Below are 21,193 nucleotides of genomic sequence, written 5' to 3' on the forward strand. Positions count from 1 at the left end.
AGCCGTCACCAGTCATCTTCACTCTGATCTGCCACTGGGCTGCAAGGACTCTGGAAGAAAGAACGAGGCCAACAACCAAGTAACTCTGTCTCACTCAACTCCAATTTATGCATGAATCAAAAGACATCACCCATGTCATTTCACCAAGCTCAATGTCCTGTAGTGACAGGTAAGTGATGAAGTAGCAGGTGTGGGCACACTGGCAGCCGCAGCCACAACTCTGCCCACAGGCAGCCCAAGTCATAGGATTGTCTTCTCTCTGTAAGTGGCAATGGGATTTGGCAGCCCCGTGAGTATCTGAGCAGCCATTTAAGGCCTGCGCTGCTCACCTCCTAGCGTGAGGAAGGGGCTAGAAAAGGTGCCCTAAAAATTGTCTGCCTACCCAACTCTGGCCTGTTTACCACGGCAGACAGGGATCCCACCCTGCAGTCAAAATACAAAAAAATGTGCAAACGCTTCTGCAAAGATGATTCCACTCACCACAGGTACCTGGAATGTGTGTACACTTATAGACAACACAAAATACAGTAGACCTGAAAGATGCAAGAGAACTCAGCTTGTATCACATCCAAATGGCAGCAAGGCTGGCCAATAAAGGCCAGTTTACCAAAGTCAGAGCTGGGCACACGTTTTTCTGGAGTGGTCACAGTAAAGGGAGCCCTGTGAAGCTGGTAGAGGTTTTGCAATCAAAACTAATCTAGTCAGCAAGCTTGTATGCCTACCAAAAGGAGTAAATGACAGGCTCATGACAATGCAATTGTCACTTGCAGGAAAATGCCACGCCACCATCATCAGTACCTATGCTCCCATCGTGATGAACCCTGAAGAGGTCAAAGAAAAATGGTATGAAGACCTGGAGACTCTAATCATCAATGAGCCAAAAGAAGTTTTAGATGATAGATAGATAGATAGATAGATAGATAGATAGATAGATACATACATACATACATACATACACATACATACATACATACATACATACATACAGATAGACATCTAGATATAGAGATATAGATAGACATATAGATAGATATAGAGATATGGATATACAGATACATATATAAGCCAAAAAGCTTATAATTCGAGGTGACTTTAATGCTAGAGTAGGCTCAGACTACCAGACATGGCAGGGAGTCCTTGGAAGGAATGGAGTTGGAAACAGCAACAGCAATGGTCACTTACTATTTGAAGACTTATGCACCTCATGACTTTCTCATCAGCAACACTGTCTTCTGTTTACCTAAACACAATACAACTTCATGGATGCACTCTAGCAATAAGCATTGGCATTTAATAGACTATGTCACTGTAAGAAGAAACAAGATGTGAGAGTGATGAAGGCAATGTGTGGTGCCAAGTGCTGGACTGATCATAGGCTTATCTTTTCCAAGCTAAATATTCACATTCAGCAACAGCAAGGCCCCAAGACAAGATGACTACCAGAAGACCTAATGTCAACAAATTAGAGTGCTTCTCTGAATGGGAACAGTTTGTTGCTAACTTGGTGGGAAAGTTGAGCCAAACAGTTGGAAACAATGGAGCAAAAAAGGAAGTGAGAAAATTTCAGAAATTTTGTGTACAGCACTGCATTTACTCATCTGAGTGAGAAACACTCACAGAAATCAAGATTGGTTTGATGAAAATGATAGGGATATTTGGAAGCTGCTAAATGAAAAGGAACTCCACAGGGTTTATCAGCAAGATAATTCATCCATTTCTAAGAAGGCAGCATTTAACTCCAGCAAAAGTAAACTGCAAGTGAAGCTGAGAGAGATGCAGGATTCTTGGCTCAGTAAGAAGGCAGATGGTATCTCTGATAAGGGCCTCATTTCTAAAAATACATAGAGAATTAAGTCAAATTTATAAAAATACAAGTCATTCTCCAATTGATAAATGGTCAAAGGATATGAGTAGGCAGTTTTCAAATAAAGAAATTAAAGCCATCTGTAGTCATATGAAAAAATGCTCTAAATCACTATTAAATAGAGAAATGCAAATCAAAACAACTCTGAGGTACCATATCACACCTCTCAAAATGGCCAACATGACAAAATAGGAAAAATGATAAATGTTGGAGAAGATGTGGGAAAATTGGAGCACTAATGCATTGTTGGTGGAGCTGTGAAATGATCCAAGCATTTTTGGAGAGCAATTTGGAACTATCTCAAAAGGGCTATAAAAATGTGCGTACCCTTTGACCTGCAATAGCATTTCTAGGGCTGTATCCCAAAGAGATCATACAGATGGCAAAAGGACCCACATGTACAAAAATATTTATAGCAGCTCTTTTTATGGTGGCAAAGAATTGGAAATTGAGGGGACGCCCATCCACTGGGGAATGGCTGAGCAAGTTGTGGTATATGAATGTAATAGACTACTACTGTGCTATAAGAAATGATGAGCAGGCAGACTTCAGAAAAACCTGGAAAGACTTGTATGGACTAATGTTGAGTGAAGTGAGCAGTACCAGGAGAACATTGTACACAGTAATACCACGTTGTGGGATGACTAATATTGATAAACTTAACCCTTCCCAGCAATACAAGGATCTAAGACATCTCCAAAGGCCTCATGATGGAAAATGCTATCCACATCCAAAGAAAGAACTATGGAATTTGAATGCAGATGGAAGCATACTATTTGCTGTTTTTTTTTCTTCTGTTTCATTTAGTTTCCTCATCCTGGTGGTTCCTCCTATTGGTTCTAATTCTTCCTTACAACATCACTAATGTGAAAATATGTTTAATAGGAATATATATGTATAGCCTATATCACATTGCACACAATCTTGGGGAGGTAGGTGCGGAGGGAGGGGGAGAAAAATTTAAAACTCAAAAGCTTATGGAAGTGATTGTTGACAAATCAAAATAAATTAATAAAAAAATAAACAGTTAAAGCTGAAAAAAAAGAAGGTAGATGAAATCCAGTTTTACACTGATAGCAATAATCCAAAGTGCTTTTATGATGCTCTTATGGGCCAAAGACATATGATACATTTCAATTGCTGATGGATGCTCCAGTGCTGATGGGAGTCACATTGATTAGTGATGAGGACACAATCATGGAGAGATGGGCTGAACACTTCAACAGTGTTCTCAACAGACAGTTATCAACCAATGCTGAAGCCACTGATAGTTTACCTCAGGTTGAAGTCAATCCCTCTCTAACCAAATTTCCAAATGAAGAAGAGGTTTTCAATGCCATTAGGTTCTTCTCCTGTGTCAAAGTACCTGGTGTTGATTCTATTCCAGCTGAGATTTACAAAGTGAGGGGTCCATTGCTCATACAAAGCTGACTGAAATTTTCTGGGTAATATGACAAGAGGAAGTTATCCTCCAGGAATTCAAGGATGCCTCCACTGTCTATCTCTATAAAGGTAATGGAAATAGACAATCACAAGGCAGGGGCGGGGTTGGGGTTCCATCTCTAGTCACTGCTGGCAAGAATTTTGCCAGAGTACTCCTTGATAGACTGATCCTTCATCTGGAAGATGGTTTTCTACCTGCAAACCAGTGTGGCTTCAGAAAGGTCAATATGGTGTTTGCTGCCCAACAACTAACTCCAGGAGAAATGCCAGGGGCAGAATAGAGGTCTGTACACAACGCTTTTCCCCTATCTTCTCCAACATTTATCATCTTTCTTTTTTTTGTCATATTAGCCAATCTGATAGGTGTAAGGTGGTACAAAACTTTTTAATTTAATATAATCAAAATTATCCATTTTGCATTTCATAATGTTCTCTATCTCTTGGTCATAAATTCTTCCCTTTTCCATAGATCTGACAGGTAAACTATTCCTTGCTCTCCTAATTTGCTTATAGTATCACCCTTTATGTCTAAATCATGTACCCAATTAGAATAGGCAAAGAAGAAACAAAGCTAAAATTCCTTGCAGATGACATGATGATATACTTAGAGAATCCTAGAGAATCAAGTAAAAAACTACTTGAAATAATAAATAACTTTAGCAAAGTTGCAGTCTATAAAATAAACCCACATAAATCATCGGCATTTCTATATATTACCAACAAAGCCCAACAGCAAAAGATAGAAAGAGAAATCCATTTAAACTTACTGTAGATATTATAAAATATTTAGGAGTCTACCTACCAAAACAAACCCAGGAACTCTATGAACACAATTACAAAACACTTTTCACACAAATAAAGCCAGATCTAAATAATTGGAGAAACATCAGTTGCTCCTGGTAGGCTGAGCTAATATAATAAAAATGACAATCCTACCTAAGCTAATTTACTTATTCAGTGCCATACCAATCAAACTACCAAAAATTATTTTATAGAGTTAGAAAAAATAATAACAAGATTCATTTGGAAGAACAAAAGGTCCAGAATATCAAAGGAACTAATGAAAAGAAATGCAGGGGAAGGTGGCCTAGCAATTCCAGATCTTAAATTGTATTATAAAGCAGCAATCATCAAAACTGCTTGGTACTGGCTAAGAAATAGGGAGGTGGATCAGTGGAATAGGTTAAATATGAAAAACACAGTAGTCAATGACTAGTAATCTATTATTTGATAAACCCAAAGACCCCAGCTTCTGGATAAGAACCCACTCTTTGAAAAAAACTGCTGGGAAAACTGGAAAAAGTATGGCAGAAACTAGGCATAGACCCAAATCTCACACCATATACCAAAATAAAGTCAAAATGTGTTCATGACTTAGATATAAAGGCTGATACAGTAAGCAAACTGAGAAAGGAAAAGTTTACCTATCAGATCTATGGAGAACAGAAGAATTCATGACTAAACAGGAGATAGAGAATATTATGAAAAGCAAAATGGATCATTTTGATTACATTAAATTGAAAAGATTTTGCACAAACAAAGCCAATGCAACTAAGATTAGAAGGAAGGTAGAAAATTGGGAAAGAATTTTTACAACCAGTCTCTCTGATAAAGGCCTCATTTCTAAAATATATAGAGAATTAAACAAATTTATAAGAATACAAGCCATTCCCCAATTGATAAATGGTCAAAGGATATGAACAGACAGTTCTCAGATGAAGAAATTAAAGCCATGTGTAGTCATATGAAAAAATGCTCTAAATCATTATTGATTAGACAAATGCAAATCAAAAAAACTCTGAGCTATCACATCACACCTATCAGATTGGCCAACATGACAAAACAGGAAAATGATAAATGTTGGAGAAGATGTGGGAAAATTGGAACACTAATGCATTGTTGGTGGCGTTGTGAAATGATCCAACCATTTTGGAGAGCAATTTGGAACTATGTCCAAAAAGCTATAAAAATGTGCATACCCTAAAGAGATCATACAAATGGGAAAAGGACCCACATGTACAAAAATATTCATAGCAGCTCTTTTTGTAGTGGCAAAGAATTGGAAATTGAGAGGATGCCCATCAGTTGGGGAATGGCTGAGCAAGTTGTGGTATATAAATGTAATGGAATACTATTGTTCTATAAGAAATGATGAACAGGTTGACTTCAGAAAAACCTGGGAAGACTTATATGGTCTGATGCTGAGTGAAGTGAGCAGAGAACCCAGAGGACTTTGTATACAATAGCAGCCACGCTATGCAATGACTAAGAATGTTAAACTGAAGCCTTCTCAGCATTACAAGGATCTAAGACATCTCCAGAGGCCTTGTGATGGAAAATGCTATCCACATCCAAAGAAAGAACTATGGAAGTTGAATTGCTATTTTTCACTCTTCTGTTGAGTTTTGTTTCCTCTTTCTGATAGTTCCTCCTATTGGTTTTAATTTTTACTTACTAATCATCACTAATATGAAAATACATTTAATAGGAAGGTAAATGTATAGCTTATATCAGATTGTGCACCATCTTGGGGAGGGTGGTGGGGAGGAAGGGGGAGAAAAAATTTAAACTCAAAAGCATATGGAAGTGATTATTGATAAATCAAAATAAAGTAATAAAAAAAAGAAGAAGCAATATGAGGACACTCTCAAGGTCTCTCTGAAGAACTTTGGAATTGATTCACAATATTGGAGATACCAGCACAGGACCACTGGTCATGGAGTGCCGTCATCAAAGAAGGTGCTGCGTTCTATGAGAAAAGCAGAATTGAAGTAGCTCAAAAGAAACTCAAGATGTACAAATTTAGAAAATCCATCCCAAATGTTCTCGTGGATTACTTGTGCCCAACCTATTGTAGAGTGTTCCAAGGTCGTGTCAGTCTGATCAGTCACAGTCGGAAACACTGTCACTTGACTCTAACATAATGCTGTGCTTTTGATCTTCTTCGAAAATGAAAGACACCAACCAACCAGCAAATATTATCTCATTTGATCCTCACAACAACCCCAGGAGCGAGGTGCTGCTATTTATCCCTATTTTGCAGTTATTAAGAGCTTGCTATGTGTCAGGTACTGCAGACATAAAGTAAGGCAAAAACACAGTCTCTGCCTTCAAAGAGCATATGTTCTACTACAGCAAATAACACATAAAATACCTAGGCATATACAAGACAAAACCAAACCATCTTACAGCTGAGGAAATGGAAGTAAACAGAGCTGAAGTGACTTGTCCAGACTCACACAACCAGTAAGCACTTAAGGGTAGATTTCAACGCAGAACTTCAGATTAGCACTCCATCCATCTAGTTGCCTGTATATTATTATGCATATATTTGTATATGTACATGTTTTCTCTCCCATTAGAATAAAAACAACTTGAAGTCAAGGACTATTCCATTTTTGCACTTAGCATAATGCCTAGTACTTATACTTGATGTTGGTTGGTTGATTGATACTCATATTGAAATGTAAATATAAAAACACTCTCCAAAGGTTATCCTTATTATTGTTCTCCATTCCTACTATGAATTATTAATAAGAGTTAACACACAAAGAGAAAAAAGATAGAGCGAAAAGAAAATACATCTGTTTCTGTTTTAAGTACTTTGTGCTGCTTAGAGAAAATAGAAAAAATATGTCCACCGATCATTTAAAATTTTACTGGAAAAAATGTACTAAAATTCCCTCCAAAACAGTCTTTATTAAGTGTCATGGAATAAAACTATTAGAAGGCTAATGATTTGCACAAAGATTCAGAAAGACAAGGAAAAAATGTAAAGCACTTTATTGTTAGTTCAATAGTAAAGATTAGAGTGGGGCCAACAAATTAACCGAAGAGACACATGGGTGAAATCCAAATGGCTCTATTTAAGTATATTCAAAGCGGGTCCCTGGTCCAAAATAAATAGCATCCATAAAGACCTCAGAGAAAACTTGTCGTATTAGCTTTCCAGTTTCTGGCTTGAAAAATTCAATGTATCATGCTGGTTTTAGTTGGAAAATAAGGAAAGTGCCATGAGGAAACTAAACAATGGTTCAGAAGATGCTTCTTTGTTTGCATCCAAAAGGCATCAATTGTCCCTTTTCAATAACAATGGGGTTGAATCTTATGATCCCGTACCCAGCGGGAGACTAAAAAATGCAGCTGTTTTCTGTCCAAATGTTTTATTACACATGAAAACATAATCTTGGTATGTGACAACAATGTGATATTGATTTGGATTTTGCTTTTATTTTGTTTTAAATATTTCACCTCAACTATAAATGTTAACTCAGTGAACTTAGACATCAGTATCTTGTCACATTTATGATTTTTGAAGCCCTAAAAATTAATCAAATCTCAAAATCCCCAGTCTCCATTTCAAGAATGGTATGTTACAGGCATGAATCAGACAATCTTTGTCTATGTGCTTATTATTATTCTTGAGAATTTAGTCACCTTGAAATCTAGCAGTGGTAAAATGTTCTAAAATATTCCAAATATGAAAAGAACAAAAGACAACGTTGAACTGTTTCCTTACTATTTTAGCTCCTTCTTTTTAGGAAAACTGAGCCTAGTTCCACAGCTAAGCCAAGATAACCAGGGTCAAAAACCTAGGATAAGTTGAAGGTTTTTGCTTGTTTTGAGAAAGAATTTCTCACCACTCCCAATCCCCTCTACTCCAAACCAAAATTTAGGACTGGGAGATGCCAAGCCTATGGTCCTATGATTACAGAAGCAGGTGCAGATAGCAATATAGGAGCAGAAGAGCTTTTGACACCTGAAGTTACAAAATTACCAACCAGCATTCCTCCCTGTTATCCCAGTTGCCTCAGACCCCTAAAAATCTGTAAATTTCCAATTTCCCATTTATGTCACCCTGAACCTAGACTTCTCTTCCTCCCTGAAACATAATCGACTTATCTATTCAATACAAGCACTTCATTGGTAGGCCCAAACTCATAGCAACTTGTGTTCCTGTGGTTTAAATCCACCTATTTTAAGTCACTTAGTTTTTCAGCTGATGATTTACATTCACTTTGCAAAAAGCATGAAAACTAGATAAAAATGGGCAAAAACTACACATCTACACAAACTATTACCACTTCATAACGAAGTTAACTGATGTAAATCAATCATCAAAAGAGGAAACCAGAAGAGTCCAGAAACTGTCTTAGCCAGCAAACATTTGATCTTCCTGAGAAGAAGAGAGATGTGGTAAACAAAGGCAGTGCCAGTCTAGAAAATCAAAGTCTTAGTTCAGTTTTAAGCTATTAATGCTTAAATTTGTTTGTAAAATCTTATAGAGGAAGATGGTAGGAAAACTATGAGCTAAATTACCTCATAAAATAATGAGAAACAGTAGAAAAAAGAACAAGTTTATTGAACATTTATGATTACAAACATAAATGTGTTACAAACAAAAAAACAACTAAGTAAAATCAGACTGAGGGCATTAAAGGATGAAAATTGTAAATCGTAAAGACAAAAATGGAAAAGATTTATCAGTATTTCTATAACAAACACCTCCCTCTATCAATGAGAGTGGAACTACCACATTTGGATTCTAACATCATAGTCCCAGATGTGGCTCATGAAGAAATAGAAACACCATAAAAAAAAGAAAAAAACAAAAACAGCTGGATCAGACCAATTACACAAAGAGAAAGAAGTAAATCAGTTAAATCTTTGTTGGATTCATTAGCCTGTCTCATGCTGCATAAGAAAGTCTTATATCATGCCATATAAGGAAGACTGTTTAGGGGAGAATTTTAAAGTGTGGTTTTTTTTCCAATAAAAGTTTAAATTATTATTGTAATGATTAAGTGCCTAACGTGCTAGGGATATAAATATAATGAAAGAAATGATCCTTTTTCTCAAGGAGTTTACAGGATCACAAGATACCTTATAAAAGGAAGCACTCCAAATGCTTAGAAAAAAATCAGGGACTTGGTAAAATCATTGTTTAAAAAAAGGTAATGAATAAAATATCAATGCAATACCTTCCTACTAGCTTTTCATTCTGATTCCCTCCTATTGGCCAGGAATCATAAAGCAAGAATGCACCAAGGGCTGAAAAGCAATAGGAAGAAGAGCAGAGAAGTGGAGGAAGAAAGAACCACCAGGGTACCAGTTGACAAATAATGGTATGGAAAGACCCAAAGAGCCACAGCTGATGAGACACAGGACCCAGAAGTAAGGTTCTGGCAGTTCAAAGTCAGGCTGGAAAAATGGCAGTGTGAGAGGAGTCTCCATTACAGGGCTCACCCACAAGTCCAGTCCACCAGCAATAAACAAGATTCAAGGAGCGATCAAGGTCCTACACGGCCCAGCCAATAAGCTAACCATGCAGAGAAGCTGTGAGGGGACAAGATCAGAAGTCCAAGGCAGTAGCAAAGCATTGAGGGAAAGAAATTAGCAAGAGGAAAAATAAGTGCTGCATGTCCAAAGTTCCTTCAACTGCCTGGATATTGAATATTCCTAAGATCATGAAGGGAACAGTACTGGAGATGTTTGTTAGCTCTCAGTAGGAGTAGCTAATAGGGAGGTATGAGTGTAAACATGGAAAATGTCTCCCTGGAACTCTAGGGTTTGAGGAATGTCTATAGATTCATTAACGGTTGCCTGGGTCCAGGAGAAACTGTGGGCATGCAGAACAGGAGTTATTTTTATGTATTTTATTCCTTTAAAATTTATTTATGGGTATAAAGAACTACATAGTTTAATTATGTTAATATAGATTCATTGAAACAGTCTAAAGGTAGAAGAGCAGTTTCCTCCCAGTGAGGGGGTGGGAGGAATAAGCCATAAAGTCTAAATGGATAAATACACAAAATTATACCACACCCTCTAGAATAACAAAATCAGCACCACTACCCACAAGAGGGGCAGAGTTAGGTGACAGAGGTTGCCAAGTCTCTGAAAAACAGAGTGTTTAATGTCTCCCCCAGTACCCTCTGGTGTTGCATGGAATGCATAATTGCCAGGATAAGCACAGAACTGCCAATACTCAATCCTTATTATTGAATAGGATCAGCTAAATGGCCAGCAACAACCCTTGATAAATCAATAACTAATGACCTATGTGCCTGCTTGCCCATCTCTATATATCTTTGAAAATAGCACAGCACAATGAAGGCTTCAATAAAGGTTTGAATAGAGATCATAGGATCATAGAGTTAGAACTGAAAGAAGCTATTTAGTTCATCACCTTATTTCACAGATAAGAAAACTGAGGCCCAGAGAGGTTTTGTAACTTGCCCAAGGTGAAACAGCCAGAAAGTGGCAGAGGCACAATTTGAACCCAGGTCTTCTGACTACTAATCTAGTACACATCCATGACACGTTGCCACAACACTTTTGCAAGCTATATTCTGCACAACACTGTATCTTTACAGTTATACAACTGACTAAAAGGAGTAGTGAATATAACATCCCATCATGATTATTTCTGCTGATTATTTGAAAATACTGCCTTAAAGGCCCTCCTCCAACTGAAGCGAAATATTGCTTTAAAGGCCCTCCTCCAACAAGGTCAGAGGACCTGTGTTCAAATCTCAGCTCTGCTATTTGCTGCCTATAAGATTTGGGCAAGTCAACAGTTACGAACCATTCCTCACCCCCTCCCCAATAAAACTGGAGCACACTCTCCCACAAATCTATGTAGCACCTGAGAGAAGGGAAAGTAGAAACATAGAGTACAAAGGTAAAGGGGCATACATGTACCGAACACATGTAACAAAGGAAACTCTACCTTTGGTACCACAAGGCCCAGCTGGCATCCTCTGTCTCCTCATTGAGTTCAAGCTACACTTCTCCCTGGCCACAGTATCTTCACTTAGCTCCTGAGTCTATTCTTGCTCACAGCTCAGCTGTTGCCTACCACAGCTAGCTGTTTCTTGCAGCCAGGCCGCTCTTACTGATGCTGCCAGGATGTCACTATTTAAAGCTTCTTTTTGCCTTCAGTGCTGCTCTATCTGTCTCCATGAAGGATAGGTTTATGCTTCCTGATGGATGCATCTCAACTATGTCTTAAAGTCACTCAAGCTGACAAACTCAAATTGCACCGTGGGGGCAGCCTAGTCAGTTAAGGGCCCCTTTTCAATACAGAGTCTCTTCACGTTTCATAAAGGGAAAACAAAGTATTAATATTTTTTAAAATTTCATTAACACATTACTATAGTCTTCACAACCTCACACCTGCATTATTGTAATAACCTGAATGTGAGTCTACCTGCCTCAAGTCTCTCCTCACTCCATTCCTCAGTCCATCCTCTATTCAGCCGCTAAAGTGATTTTCCTAAAGCACAGGTCCTGGCACGTCACACACACTTCCCCCTATTCAATAACTCTAGTGTCTCCCTATTGATTCCAGGGTCACATACAAAATGCTCTATTAGGCAATGGAAGCCCTTTATAATCTAGCCTCCACCCTACGTTTCCAGTCTTATTACAGCTTACTCCTGATGCATACTCTTTGACCCAGTGACAATGGTGTTGTGGCTGTCCCACAAACAAAGCCATATTTTAGCTCCAGATGTTTTCCTCTGGCTATCCCCCATGCCTGGAATGCTCTCCTTCATCCCCTCTGACTACTGATTTCCCTGGTTTCCTTTTGTCTTAACCAAAATCCCACCTTCTTCAGAAAGCAATGCCTTCCCTCTGTTAATCATCTCCTATTTATCCTATATATGTGGATGATTTAAACATCAGTTGGTACCACACAATATTAAACGTTCTGGAAGAACACCTCTGGCATGTTAAATGGATCTTCCACGGAGGGCCTATAGAAGGACAAGGACAGAAATCACAGAGGGTAAGAAGGCATGGATACTGTCGGCAGAGAGACAAGGGACTAGAGGTAGATAATAAGACAGACTTGAACAAGATACAGATAGATTTATTTGACCTGACTCTACTTAGTTGTTGCAAAAGAGAGCTTGGCTTAAATATCCCTTTTTTCAGCTACATATTTTTATTTTGTTTTGTTTTGCTTTTTGTCTGCTTGACTCTAATGAAAACCATATGTAGAGAGAAGGAATCTGTCCCACTAATTTTGGAAGGACTCAGAGAAATCACATGTATCTAATACCACACAATGCATGATTTGGGAAAACTATAATTGTCATGTTTCAAGATTTTCTCTACAGATTTCCCTATCCCTTGCTAAAGTACTAAAGATAAGGGTAGAAATGAATTTTGCATTTTTCTTAGCAATTCCCCAACAATCCCTAAGGGTTTTTTTTCTGTCATTTCACTACCTTTCTACCAGGAATGAATAAGAAAGAATATTCAATGAATCTAATGAAAGAGGAAATGCAAAGAGAACAAGGTGTAAATTTCACAATGTTGTTCACAACTAAGTTAAAACACCTGGAAGAACAAAGTTGCGTAGACGCTGTGTGGCTGACATTACTAACACCAGGGTCACAATGAAAGGGCTTTCAGGAATCTAAATGAACCTTCTTTCTGGTCCCCTTAGCAATCAAGAAAAAGCTGAAGTCAGCCACGTTTCTCAAACATACACGATTTCAGAAGATCCTTCTATGAATCATGTAGAGATGAGAGGAGAGAAGAAATGGGGACAAAGGGGAAATGAAAGAAAAGAAAAGAGACATTCAATGCAGATGCCACTCCTGCTGCTGAGTCATATCAGAAAGTGGTTAAACAGAAACCATTCTCAGTGAAGAGTTTAGCCAATTACTACAAATGAGTTTTAGCATTAAGACAACTAAAAAATATCCATATAGTCTTGGATTGACCATACCTGACCAGTTTGATTGTCCACTCCTGAAAAATCATTGGATAACCCCAAGGAAGCTGAAAAGAATTGTTCTTGCAGTCTGGAATCTATTTGAGCTAGTTGCTCACGCTCTATATGTGCTGCAGACATATATCCTTTTTCTGGTATGAGCCAGGCAGACTCACCATCCTAAATGAGAAACAAGGGCAAAGTTGCTAGGATATTCATGCAAAGCTATAATTTCCTGAAGTTTACCCAAGGAAGCTTAGATTGGCCAGGAGTTACCTAACACCCTAAACCTCTAATGAAACAGAAGTTGACCTGTAAAACGGGATATTACCATGAACAACCAAGTTTCTAACTGAAGAATGGCAAATGTACCATACATTTTCACTAAATTTGAAAGAAGAAATTAAAAGAATCTTACCAATTTCTACTTCCACAAATCCCTCATATCTGACCCCTTCTCTCTACTCCTGCTGCCAACTTGTAGTTAAAGTCCTCTTCTTTTGTTAGGAAAAAGTACCGTAGTAGCTTCCTAATAAGTAATCCTGCTTCCAATCTGTACCCTCTCCAAAACATCCTGCTTTGCTGAGTAATCTTCCTAATGCAATACCATGATCAATTTACTCCTCTACTCAGAATGGTCACTGGTTCCCCTTTGCCTACAAATAAGTATAAACTCCTGTCTCTGGCATCCAAAGCTTTCTACAATCTGGTTGAAATCTGGACAGTCTCCCTTTTACAAACTGAGGAAGCCATAATAATCTTTTACCAAGAGCAACAGTTTGAAAAACTACTCTACTCCCACAAATGTTTTAAAATTTGGCCAAATTTATCAGTAAGTAAATCATTCCCAAGGAATAAGTTAGGTACCTTAAAAGCTTAACTAATGAGAGGAACCAGACCTCTGATTTCATTGGTACAAGGAATTCTCAATAAGGAAACTCTGCCAAAGCAGGTTGGCACCTTCTCTGCAACCAAAAGTCTTAGAAAGTTGTTAAGAGCACTGAAAGGCTAAGGATCCACTTTGAAGTAAATTCTAACTTGCCCTGAATCATAACCAATAAATGTCAAAGGCATAACTTAAACCCAGGGTTACTTGGCTCCAAAGCCAGCTATGTATTCCTCAGGCCACATTGTCTCCTGAAGATTAATTAGTTACTGTAAATTCAACCAAATCTAATAAATATTTATTAAACACCTGTGCAAAGGCATGATGTGACACACTGGAGATACAAAGATGAAAAATGACCCAGACTCTAACCTCAAGGTCTTTGCAATCTACTTGGGGGAATATGACCAAAGGTCCAATTAGGGTATGATAGAGTGGAAGGAATGATTCAATGCTCTAAGAAAGATTGAGGAGGGGGTGAAGTCACTTTCACTTTCAGAGGTAGAAAGTTGGGTCAGGGAAGAGGAAGGAATAAGGAAAGACTTTACCTGAGCTTGGCCTTAAAAGAACAGAAGATTTCAAGAAGCAGAGATGAGGAAGAAGGGAAAGATTGGGGAATAGTCGGCACCAATGCAAAGAAGGAAGAATAAGCATTTATTAAGCACCTACTATGTACTAGGCACTAAGCACTTCATAAATATTACCTCATTTGATCCTCATGACAACCCTACATTGTAGGTGCTATTATTATGTCTATTTTGCAGTTGAGGAAACTGAGGCAGACAGAGGTTAAGTGACTTTCCCAAAGTCACACAGATAGTGGAGCAGGACAAGATCAGGGAGAGTCTGCCATTTGTCTAGAATGTAGAATAAATGAAGATACATAATATAAACTATGTGGGCATGATTTATTACCTCAATCCAATATTTGATTCAAAGTTCAATATAGTCTCAGATGCCAACTCACTGGGAAGGTATGATTGATTGATTAACAACATCTGAATTTTAACTCATATGCTGTTGGAATACAGCAACTGAGTAGCAATAGGCCTCAAGAACATTCTATGGTTAAGTTTATTTAATAATGTGGAAAGTTAAAGGTACATACACATGTAAAGTTGTACAGGATTCATTTATAGTAATATATAATTCTAAAAAGTTATATAACAATTTGAAAATAAGTAAAAGCTTCCTAACTAGAAGTGGTGTGAGCTAAAACAAGAAACAATGGGAGGAAATATGTACAGTCAAGAGTGCTGGATATGGTGTCAAAGGGCCTGGTTTCAAATCTTGGCTCTCCCACCCACTGCATATCTACTTACGCACTTTAGGTCTCTGGGCTTCAATTTTCCTCTCTGTAAAATGATGGGGCTGACCTCCATGAACTTTGAGGTCCCTTCTAGGGATAAATCTATGATCTTATGATTCTAGGAAATATATGCAATTAACGACCAAAAGGCAATTTTCCAAGTATCAGACTATGTCTGAACCAAATTCTCTTTTTTAGCCTAAACTGGCTTATTCAATGGCTTACAGAAATTCATATTTTAATAACCAATATCTTGCAGTTATACTCCAATATCTCAATGATCAGTGACTCCATCAATGTAGGTATTCATTCCTCTGATAAAAACTACAGCCTTAGGAGAGAGACTTCATGAGTTGTTTTAGATGAAAAAATGCATCCCATGGTGGCCACCATTTTGAGAATAGGCTCCCTGATTCTTTTAGCTGGACTGATTCTTCAGAAATGAATACACAGTTCATCATTGTACATGTACTCAAAAAATCCTTTCCAGTTTTGTGAGATGCAACTGAGCTCATACTTTGATTACATGACTTTTGGGGTTCAGTTTCACTTTGATGCCATGAGGCATCAGAGTAAGGTTTTGGTCATGGATAGTCATCATAGAACCACTTTTTAACTAGAGAAAATGGAAAATTAAGGATTGCTTCTGAAGCAAAATTCTGTATTGTTTACAAAAGATATCTCTGGCCACTTCTAATAATAACAAGAAGATAATAACTAATATTTACACAGAGCTTTAAGGTTCTGAAAAGTCCTTTGCAAATATTCTTGATCCTCACAACAACCCTGAGAGATAGGTACTATTATTATCCCCATTTTACAGTTGAGCGAACTAAGCCAGATGAAGGTGAGACCAGATTTGAACTCTGGTCTTCCTGGCTCCATATCCAGCACTCTATCCTATCCACTACACCACCTACCTGCCTCATAAAATGAGAAAAATCACAGTAAGCCTCATCAATACTTCAAGAGGCTGTGACCTCATCAGCACACAGAGCACAACCAGTCTATAACTCTGAAGAGTCTTGGAGATTCCCAAGGCTCAGAGAGGTTAAGCAGCTTCCTGGTAGTCAGATGGGTAGGAAGTGTCAGAAATAGCCTCTGAACCCAGGTTCCCCAAGTCCATGTCCAGCACTCTATCCACTACACCTAGCTGTCTCAAACCTTGGACAGTTAATATAAATTGGTAGCAAAATGGCATCAGTTTTTAAAATGTACAGCTGAATGAGCAAATCTACAAGATACAAAGTATCAGTGTCGACATACCTCAGTACTTGGAAGTGTATCTTCTCCATTGTCTATATCCTTTAATAATTCAATCAATCTTCTTTTTTCTTTATCCATCATAAAGACTACATTTTTTGAGTCCTTAGCCAGCTGCAGAATTTATGAACAGAATATTTATAGCTCCAGAAAACAAAAATTGGTCATCAAGCTCTCCCACCTCTATCTTTCAAAGTCCCATCATTATGGTCAAACTTGTGGGCAATAGTATTTTATATTCAGTAGCTGGGATACACTTTGTACAGAGTTAATGGCACTGGCCCACTTCACAGTTGTGGCCATTACAAGCAGTCCCTTCTTACTGACAGCTTCAGAAAATAAAAGATTTTAAAATAGAAACACTGAATGAGAAAATCTGCTTCTTATATGTTGCTGCTAGACGTCTGAAAGTGAGAGATCTTTCCATTGTAGCCCATCATTACAAAATGGAAATTCTTTCCCTCAGACCCACAAGCCGCCAATATCATTCTGGGACTGCTTAGAAAGAATTCAGGCAAGGAAAAGGAGAGAAGAAACTGGTCAGGAGGATGAGAATTGGATTGGTCCTCAAGAACATTACAGAGTTGAGAAATTGTGCTCCCCTGCTCCTTCCTATAAAAACTGACCACTACTGTGCAGACCCCAGGCAGGGCCAGGGCCACCGCCATGCCAGCAGATTGTAATATACTGCAGGATCATTCATAAGACCCTTCTCCCGTCTTTCATTTTTGCCTCTGAGTTGGTAGGGACAGGAGTCCAACAACCAAAAAGCATCTCTGAGATCTCTTTGGCCTCTGCACAAAGAGGAAAGAAGCCAAACAGAGGAAGACACTCTGTTACTGCTGACTTTTGCAAGCTATATTCTGCACAACACTCTTCTGGACCTCTTTTCCCCTGTGCTTTCTGTCCATTCCCCCAAAACTGTTCATCATATTGCCATATAAAAGAAATTAACAACCACATACCTTTGTTTTATGTTTAATGTTAATTTGCTGTTATAGGAGTTGGGGACAGAATGAGTCTAGAAACACAACCTGTTTCCCTCCACCCCCCCAACTCCCAGTGGGAGGCCTAGATCAGTGGCCAAGTAAAGATTTCTTCCCTCAGACATCACATGCCTGGGGTCAGCCTGCTAGAGTTTTCCTTACCCTGCCCAAGGTGAGAAGCAGGAGAAATAATGAGCAGGGAGAGCAATTAATAACAAGAAATGAATAATATTCCCCTATAAGCTATATCAGCAAGTTGAAGCCTAAAACCAAGAGGGAGGGGAAAGGGGCTCATTCCCATAAGCACCACTGGTTCTGCTTGGAGTCTTTCACTCCCAGGCCTCTCTCCTATAATTGCCTTTCCTTTCAGCAGTATTTAATTTATCTTACACCCTTATTAATTATCGCCATTAAATTGTGAGCTCCTTGAGGACACAGAGTGTCTTTTGCCTCCTTTTGTATGTGCAGTGCATAGCACAATGCCCAGCACATAGTGTTTGATAAATGCTTATTGATGGATTGGTTATGGATACTGATTTATAGTTAAAAGTGCTTTCATATACTCTCTAATTTATCCTCACAATAACCCTGTGATGTATATAATGCAATTACTTTCATTTCAGAAATAAGGAGACTGTAGATCATAGAAGTTAAATGTTTAGTACAGTGTCTGGCAGACAGCAGTTCCTTAATAAATGTTTACTGATTGATTGATTAAGTGGCCTGTTCAAATCCGGTAGATTATCATATCTATGGCTCCAATCTGGGTTTCCTGCTTCCAATACACTATGGAGTTTCTAATCACTACCTATTGGGTACATACGCAACACGTGACCGAGCTTTCAGATTTTAAGAATGTCACAGGATTTTCAGGTTTTAGAGCTAGAAGGGGTATTGAAGACACCAGACTGGCATATTTTACATGTGTTCAATTAACTTTATTTTGCTAGGGGAAAAAAAAAAAAGGAAAGCCACGATAACGGCTCAAATGATGAATCAGATTTTCAATCCTACCTGATGAAATAAATTTCAGTACTTTACTACTACAAAATATTACACATCTACTTGCTAACAAATTTTAAAACATTATCAGAGTATCATTTGACAGCAGTCTGTAAACCACTCAATTTTTAAGAACTAATTTCATTCCAAATCTGAGACTTTTACAAATTCTAAATTCATACCTCTATATTTCTCTTAATGAAATCCTGATTTTTTTTACCCTTGAGTTCACCATAATTTTCTCTCTGTGGCTTCTTTTCTGGTTTGATCAATGATTTATTACTTTCACTTTGATATGCAGACTCTGATATAAAAGAAGCAGAGGTTTTCTAATTAATGTCATTTAAAAATTCCATGTCAAACATTTACAATCATAAACAGAAAAATCTTAAGAGATTCCAGTATTACATGAACATTCAACTTTTTAGAAGTGAAACATTTGACTATAACTCTCAAAGAAATTACTTGTAAAATGCTTTTGTTTTTTCTATACTCAAGTTGAAATCTATAATGAAGAGAGGAGTTCTCTATTGTGGGGATAGCATAAATGTTAGACACAATTTTTGCCTAAGATAAGTTTAAGTGTTGGCCCCTGATGTGACAGTGTAACTCTGCTAAGTAGAATTTTTTTGCTTAAGATGAGTTACGACTATAGGCATCAAAGGTGATAGACCTTTTCTAGGAACCAGTAGACATAAAATGGAGAAATTTAATTTAGGAGTGAGTTACTGGACAAAGATGAGGTAAGACTGATCACAGGGCAGTTAAGCACCACTGTTTAACAACCATCACCATCACATACACACCCACCCACACACACACACACACACACACACACACACACACACACGCAGGAGACTAATGTTTTATTTTATGAATTCTTCATTAAAAACACAACACATACGTAAAAGCTAATAACTCAGACTTCGGTCTTATCATTAGGTCTGGTGTTTCCTGCTTAATTTTACTGGAAACAACTAAAGACACACTTTCTAGATTTTATGCTCAGTTTCCCAGGAATATTCTTGGTAAAATACTGGGACAACTCTTTCTAGGTGGCCCTCTCAGTTTTTCAGTTTCTTGTTTCCCCATTTATCAGGGAACTTGAGTAAATCTTCCTCCCCAGTCTCTAATCAGTAAAATTATAGCACCAGAGAGGAATCCCACTTGGGTGTCCTAGGGATATCCTTTATGCCAAACTTCCTATATCATACTTCCCGTCTTCAACTGGCCATCGAAGTGCCAAATAAATCCTTCAGTCAATTTGACTTCCAAACTTCCTCATAAAGGTCATAGGAATCCCCGTTGAAGGGCAAAGGAGTCTACCCTGCTCAGGTCATATAAAAATACATTAAATTGCAAAAACTTCATCTTTAATAGTAACATCTAGAGAAAAAATTGGTTAAAAACTACTTTCATCTTAGAAGACATCCTGTGCTAGAAACTTCAGCCTTCTCACTAGAATGAATTAAGCTGAAATATCACCAATGTATTTATAGCTAATTCTCAAAGTCAAAAATGAGTGTCTGATCATTTGAGGAAAATGTTTGAATCAGCAACCAACACTCTCTGGGGAAGGATGAAATATTTGTTATTTATTTCTTTGTGAATACTTTATAAGAAGATTATTTATGTATTTGGAGTTACTAGATTCTGAGCAAATTAAAGTTCTGCTGATGCCTCACAGTTTGGAATTTGCTTTATTTTGACTCTTACTCCCTTTAGTAGTATGACCCATTTGCTTTTGAGAGAGAAGGAGGAATGACCATCAAAGATGGGAAATACATGGCTTTTATTTGCTATGATTTAAGTTATATATGTTTTTTTAATGAAATATAGCATTTTTTCATTCCATTGAAACTATCATATGATATAAAGGAATGCAATTTTAAAAATAAATTATACAAATAAAATAAAACTCAATTACATAAGTCTGTATTTTTAGTCAATTATGGCTAAAATATGCTACCAATGGGCATGATCCCATAAATCAAACAAACCTTGCCTGGCTTGCTCAATACAGTTTTCATATTCTTCTGGAGGAATTTGCGTGTGAAACACAGAAACGAAGGGTTCCTCTTGTTCCAGGTGAACACACTCTATTAATTAAAAGTCAGTCAATCAGTGCAGGTAACAGAGAAAATTATCTATGCCCACAGAGTAGTCATAAAAACATCACAGTATGTCTTCTCATTGGAACCCCCCAATTCCCTCCTTACACATAAGTTTCTTACGTTCACGTCAGCTCAACTGGAAATAGAGAAGATTAACAATCTGACTTTGTGTGCATGGGAGAACAAAAATCACAGAAAGGAAAAGAAGGCAACTTAAAGTGCCCAGGCCTGCAAGCTCTATCACTAGGAACTAAGTTCTTAAAAGATGCCCAAGGTTATACTGCACTATTACACTTATTCATCAAAGCAAAATGTGTAAAACATACATTCTCCATGACATGAGAAATATGCAACATTTACTGGCCATAGTCTCCTGTTTTTACTTTAGCTCCTCAAGAACAAGCAACGATGTTAGTTTTCAGGAAATGTGCTTAATTATAAAGACAAAGAAATTATTTTGACAGTGAAATTTAAGAGGGATCCTAAATAGTTGATCACTAATTTTTTGACTGCTGTTAATTATGCATTCATAGAATGTTAACTTGGGCAGCTAGGTGGCACAGGTCCTAGAGTCAGGAATACTTATCTTCCTGAGT

General features: G+C 37.7%; 1 protein-coding gene across 3 annotated transcripts in view; it reads right to left on the reverse strand.

The window, feature by feature from the left end:
• Positions 1–21,193, reverse strand: part of FSIP1 (fibrous sheath interacting protein 1) — a 255,854-nt gene that overhangs the window by 187,123 nt on the left and 47,538 nt on the right. For 2 of the 3 annotated variants that reach the window (XM_078151332.1, XM_078151334.1), the window contains 4 exons: positions 20,484–20,582; positions 18,666–18,787; positions 16,499–16,609; positions 13,053–13,217 (listed from right to left, as the gene is read on the reverse strand). In XM_078151332.1, coding sequence (XP_078007458.1) covers positions 13,053–13,217; positions 16,499–16,609; positions 18,666–18,787; positions 20,484–20,582 — 497 coding nt within the window. The remainder of the gene's footprint in view (positions 1–13,052; positions 13,218–16,498; positions 16,610–18,665; positions 18,788–20,483; positions 20,583–21,193) is intronic. The other variant, XM_078151333.1, reaches the window with a different exon arrangement.

The sequence above is a fragment of the Phascolarctos cinereus genome, unplaced genomic scaffold (assembly GCF_003287225.1).
Source record: "Phascolarctos cinereus isolate Bilbo 61053 unplaced genomic scaffold, phaCin_HiC Scaffold_3;HRSCAF=262, whole genome shotgun sequence".
NCBI lineage: Eukaryota > Metazoa > Chordata > Mammalia > Diprotodontia > Phascolarctidae > Phascolarctos > Phascolarctos cinereus.